General features: G+C 36.4%; 1 protein-coding gene across 1 annotated transcript in view; it reads right to left on the reverse strand.

Moving 5' to 3' along the window:
* The window catches only part of LOC107703244 (uncharacterized protein KIAA0825-like), a 142,184-nt gene that overhangs the window by 71,548 nt on the left and 64,586 nt on the right, over positions 1-6,050 (reverse strand). Inside the window, 4 exon segments of the mRNA XM_016505793.1 lie at positions 1,644-1,926; positions 1,929-2,048; positions 2,198-2,416; positions 3,761-3,940. Of these exon segments, the coding sequence (XP_016361279.1) occupies positions 1,644-1,926; positions 1,929-2,048; positions 2,198-2,416; positions 3,761-3,940 (802 nt within the window).

Below are 6,050 nucleotides of genomic sequence, written 5' to 3' on the forward strand. Positions count from 1 at the left end.
CCCCCCACCGTCATTGTTTGCCCCCATTCCTTCTTCCTTCCTTTTTTTTATTTTTCAATCACAAAGTGACAAGGAAAGTGTCGCCTGTCAGGCAGGCCTTTAGCTTCAATGACACAGAGAAAAGCGGTGAGGCCCTGGGCAGCCCAGCCGGTGAGCGGGGTGTCAGCACCTGTGCCTGTATCCTTCCCTGTCCATCAGTGTGCAGGTGAAGCAAATGATTGGATCCAGTCAGCGGCTTGATTAATGAGAGGCCCATCGGATCCGGGACAAGCTATCAATCACGTCATTAGGACCAATGTGCCCCGAAAGAAGCAGAACACCCCCTCCGCCCACGGAATCCACTGCATTCATCTTCATCTGTGCATGAATGCCGTCAAAGCCTGCCAGGGTCACCGTGATAGAGAACAATCATCTTCTCCTCTACAAATTACTTTGCAAAGACAAGAGATGAGGAAGGTGTGTGTGTATGCATTTGTGTGTGTTGACAAGCTGGGGTGGGGGGGTGTTTTTCAGAGAACCCGCTTTCCGCCGACACACTGTACGTTGATTGTTTACACCGGAGGCAGTGCCTGAAAGTGAAGGTTATTTTAATGAATAGTAATGGTTCCACTGACTGTCTAAGACAGGCGATACATAATCACTCTTCATTTTTGCTAACTCCTTTTTTTTCTTTTTCTTCCCATCACTGGGAGCAGTGTTTCTCGGAACACTAAAAGTTTTATTTATTTTTTTCCAGCTCTGTTATGATGCTAAATCATTTTCAATAAGAGTAATTAACTGTGAGATTTTGTTCTGGACATGACTTAGACTATGCGGTGAAAGTTCTTTTTGTCAACAATGATAAATAGTCAATTTTCAAAAGTGCTCAAAAATCAATCGTTTGAAGAAATTATTAGTACAGGATCATTATTTAAGGAAGGGGTTTTCAAACTCGGGCTCAGAGAAAAGTTCAGAGAAAAAGTAGTTAAAAAAAAACAAAACAACTAACTAAATAAATACTGTATCACGTTTATACATAAAAATATAGCCAACTTTATAATTTCCCTTACAAGGGAATCACATATTTTGGGGTCAATGGCATTACAAAAAACCCTGAATTAACGTCCACATTATCTGCCATAAGATAATGACTTAAAGTGTATGCTCATCATTATCATTGAGCCTCATATTATACTGCTAAGATGATTTTATATTGCTAAGATGATTTATAGTACATGATTCAAGGATTGCAACACTTTCTTCAGTGGTTCAAGTCAGATTTCTGCACTCAAATCCTATGGGTGACATCAAACCCATTTTGAAGTACACATATCAAAAAGCTTGAAACGACAAGCTACAGGCTAGGAACACACACACACGCACACACACACACAAAAGAAAACAACATAATTATTTTGCCAAAAGATGAAGGGTGAAGTTAATTTCTAAAAATGAATGAATTGTGAGATTGAAGTCTTTAAATTACATCAACATATCAATAGGCAGCGGCCAACTAAGACATTAATAGATTAGTTAACTGGTTAAACACATTAAAATGCCAAAAGCCTGAAACATCTTTCATAAAATGGATGAGCTTAATAATGAATTTGCTATTAAGGGCTTAAATTGGGAAGATTCCATCAGGCTTTTTTTCGAAATCTCACCTATCACAGCAAAGCTTTCGTGCCTTCTGCAGCTGCATGGAGGCCCATTTGGGCTTCTTCTCTTCCAGGCCCTGGAACACCTTATGGACCAGAGGCTTGGGAACACCCTTCTGCTGGCCCAGGCTGACCTGCAGACATTCTGATAGCAGACTTAGCCTATCCTTGGCCCCTCTCTCCAGGGGCTGTCCAGACAAGTGCTCCAGGGCATCCCCATTTTCTAGATATTGACAGAGGCTGCCCAATAAGACCCAGAGGAGCAGGCCGGTAGACCTCAGCTGTCTGGCTGAGAAAGCCTCTTCTCTGCCATGGTGAACAGGAAGCGCACAGGCAGTGGAAGGGAGGCTATGGTTGACGGAAGGTGGGTGAAGATGAAAGAGAGGGCTTGGATAGCTCGATTCATGCTGTCTGATAAGAAGAGAGAAAAACAATGAGGGTTGGTTAGATTTTTTTTAAAGCCTTCAATAAGACTTCACAGTTTTCAGCGGTTAAAAAATGGTACAAATGTTTTATAAATAAATGTATAAAACATTACTGTTTAATAAAGCTTTACTTACTCTTGCTGGTTTCATTAAACTTAGGATCTTGTGAAATGTAATTCCACTCTTTTGGAATTTTGCTTAGGACATTTTCTGGGATGTGCTGTCGAACCAGGGGTCCCGACTGGTCTTTGCATGCCTGCATCATGCTGACCAGGTGGATCAAAAGTTTGGTAGTGGATTCACAAACAATGGACCTGATGCATTTAAACAAGGTCGGCTCCTCTTTACTGGAGTCTGGAAGAAAGAGAATGGTCTAAATTATAGTGATTTAATAATTATATCAAACTTGTTTTTGTAAATTCATTAGATACTGTGTAAAAACAATCTTATTTCTTTATGATTATATCCTATTTGGTCACAGGACATTACCTTAAAGAAGAAGAGAGACAGAACTCATAATTTCTTCATCTATCAGCAATTTTTCTTTCCCAATAAATCAAAAAAATTATTTATTTATTTTATTATTTTTTAAAAGGTAATATATTTCAGTTGTTTCTTATTGTTGTATGACTGTCGCATTAAAATTGATCAAACCTACATTATTTTTTGCAGCTATTTAAATGACTTTTATGTATAGATTGTATTGTTTTACTCTTGTCCCAGACACAGATATGATGTAAACAATGAGTAAAAAAAAACATATCATTTCATTATGTATTGTGTAAAAAAATTATTTATATACATTTTTCCTCAATGTTTTGATATAGTATGCCTCACTGAGTTGTCATTATGTCATGGAAATGACAAGTTCTAGGGAATCAAGGAAAAGCAAAAGGGCTGAATTCTCCTGTAATGCATAAATTTCCATTTTTGGACATTGTTAGCAAACAATTAAATAAAACAAAGCATTTTAAAAGTGTGTTTTAAGGGAGTTACATTTCTAAACATCCACAGTGCCAAAAAGTACAAGTAGAAGAAACAAATAAATAATTCTAATATGGATCATTCTCCTGACCAGCCCAATTAGCTCTGGTAAATGGCACAATCAAGGTGCTAAGCAAGCTCTGTAAGATTATCTTTAGGGAAGAATGGACATGGTCAATTAAGCCAAAAACACAACACCTTACATCAGAATAACAGCATACAACACACACTCTCCTGCTCCCTCCTCTGTCATTTGTCTAATTTGTGCAACTATAATTACCTCTCACATGTAATAAAACACAAAACATGAGAGCTTCAGCCTGGATTAACCCCCCTGAATCAAAGCGATTCAAAAGGTGTCAGGTCATAATTGCAGTTTCTATGTCAGCATGCAAAATCAATACGGTAACCATTAACACAAAGAAAAATGTTCATGCTGTGGCTATTGCAGAGAGGAACAAGGAGAAGGCTCAAATGTAAATAAATAAGCAATCAAAGAGACAGCTGAAGGTTTAATTATGGCTTTGATTTGATGATGGGCTTCCAGCTGGTCAGATTTGATATTGAGGCAATTATGGGACACAATGGGGGCACATGGTGATAACGGTTTCCAACTGGACTGTAACTGAATGGCCACATCTGACTAAAATTGTGTCCTTTTGAAGTCTAAACAAATGTAGGACAGAGCATGGAAAAATTCTTGCATGGCTACACCTGCTAAGTTGTAAAAGTGCTCCCAAAGGTGTCTCTGGTCCAGGTAGCCCTCTAGCACTCGAGTTAAAGCCCTGGGGAGGTAGGTGAGGGAGGACAGGATGGAAAAAACAGCTTCCAAAAACTCTTCAGTTGCAGTGTAAGTATCAGGGGACACTTCTGTTCCTCTGTCCACACAGAGACCTGAAAGTACATTATCATGGTTATTTTAAGTGATATCAAAAATAAAAATAACCACAATTCTAATAATAACAGGGCTTAACAATATGATTGGTCCAGAGCAAGTTGGAGAGACTTCCAGGATATTTGCCGGGTTTGTCAGTCTGGCTCTATCAGATGATGCATTGACACCGTTTCTTAAGCATACACACACACACACAGTTTTTTTTTTTTTTTATTATTATTATTGAAAGATGTCTCTTATGCTCTCCAAGGCTGCATTTATTTGATTAAATATTGCAATTTAAATACATTTTCTAATTTAATATATTTTAAAATGTAATTTATTCATGTGATGACAAAGCTGAATTTTCTGCAGCTATTACTTTAGACTTTCAGTTCAATTCAAATTTATCTGTATAGCGCGTTTAGACTTACCCTTTAGAAATTATAATATTTTTATGGAAACTGGCTTCTTTCAGGATTCTTTGATAAATAGAAAGTTCAAAAGAACAGCATTTATTTGAAATCGAAATCGTTTGTAACATTATAAATGTCTTTTCTGTCATTATTGATCAAATTAGAGCATCCTTGCTGAATATAAGTATTAATTTCTTAACATAATACAATCTTACTGACCCCAAACTTTTAAACAGTAGTGTAAATAAAGCACATATCTAAACAAAACACACAAAATAAAACAAAATTTTGAGCTTATTACATATTGCAAGACATCTGTGCCTAGCACAGGACATTTATGTCTTGTAAATCAATAAAGCAAAACGCCAATTGACTGTCTGGACAAACACAAGATGCGACCACAACAACAAGATGTGACTGAATGCCCTTGTCCAAATGTTGTCAGGCCTGTGGGGTTGTAGAGAATGCAGGATGGTTGTGCCTTTGGTTCAGCCCCTGTCAGTCTCGCTTCCTAGAGATGACAGGCGTTTGAATAGGCAATTGAATGCAACGCAGCATTCAATGAGTGTCTTTGATAAAAAGCAGGATGCTGTTTGCACTTTTTTGACAAATGTTGGACTGTTTTGAAATGACAGGCCTAAATTACCTGTCGTAGTAGAGCGTGTGGTTAGCTAACACTGCTTTGCTTAACAGGGATCCTGAATTCTGCTGCTGTTGAAGGACGGATGGGAATCGACTCTGCTTTCTTTTGGTACAAGTGTGAGGAAACGGGTATAGATGCCATTTTACTTTGTGAGATTGTTTGGTGTCTTGTTCTGTCTTTCACTCTAATTATCCAATCGTTACTAAAGACAGGTTTACATCAGGTTTACATTTCCATTTGGAATGAATTTGATTGTGAAAAATCGATTCTATATGACAGATGGTTAAAGGACAGGAGTAAGAGGAAAAGGAACGTTTTGAAGACGTGCATTATTAATTGTTCACAGAACAAAAACATTTATTTTTAGCAATTGTGTACTGTAATGGCAGTCTATAATCTTTTCCATTCTTGGGCACAAAGGATTTAATGCGTAAAACCACACACTTGCAGTTTACTTTTAGTTTGTCAGGTTATAACAAAAATCAAAAACCAAACTCAAGAAATACTGAAACAATTCCGAGCTTCAAATTAAATATGGTTTTAAGAAACGGTCAAAAAACTGTCTAATAACAAACCCCTTCCTCCTCCTTCTAATTAAAAAACTATTAACTGTTATTTACGCATACGTATTACATATGAAATTGACCATGTGATGCAGTATAATTATTCAAAATATACATACATTAACATACAAAAAATCTCTCTTAATATTCAGAAAACTCCTTATATTACTTATGGCTCAAACTAATGTAAAGATATTAATAATATTAAAAATATAAAATTAAAATAATACATTTTCGGTTAAAATGTCTATTAATGTAAAAGGTAAAGTATATTTTTAACAATTTTTTAAATACCTCACTAGTACAAATTAATTACATTTGTGGTAAAATAATTTTAACAAAAAATACATAAAAAATATCGGTTACACTTTATTTTAAAGGGGTCATATGATGCTGCTAAAAAGAACAGTATTTTGTGTATTTGGTGTAATGAAATGTGTTTATGCGGTTTAAGGTTCAAAAAACACATTATTTTCCACATACTGTACATTATTGTTTCTCCTCTATG

The sequence above is a fragment of the Sinocyclocheilus anshuiensis genome, unplaced genomic scaffold, assembly GCF_001515605.1.
Source record: "Sinocyclocheilus anshuiensis isolate Anshui unplaced genomic scaffold, SAMN03320099.WGS_v1.1 scaffold542, whole genome shotgun sequence".
In the NCBI taxonomy this organism is placed as follows: Eukaryota; Metazoa; Chordata; class Actinopteri; order Cypriniformes; family Cyprinidae; genus Sinocyclocheilus; species Sinocyclocheilus anshuiensis.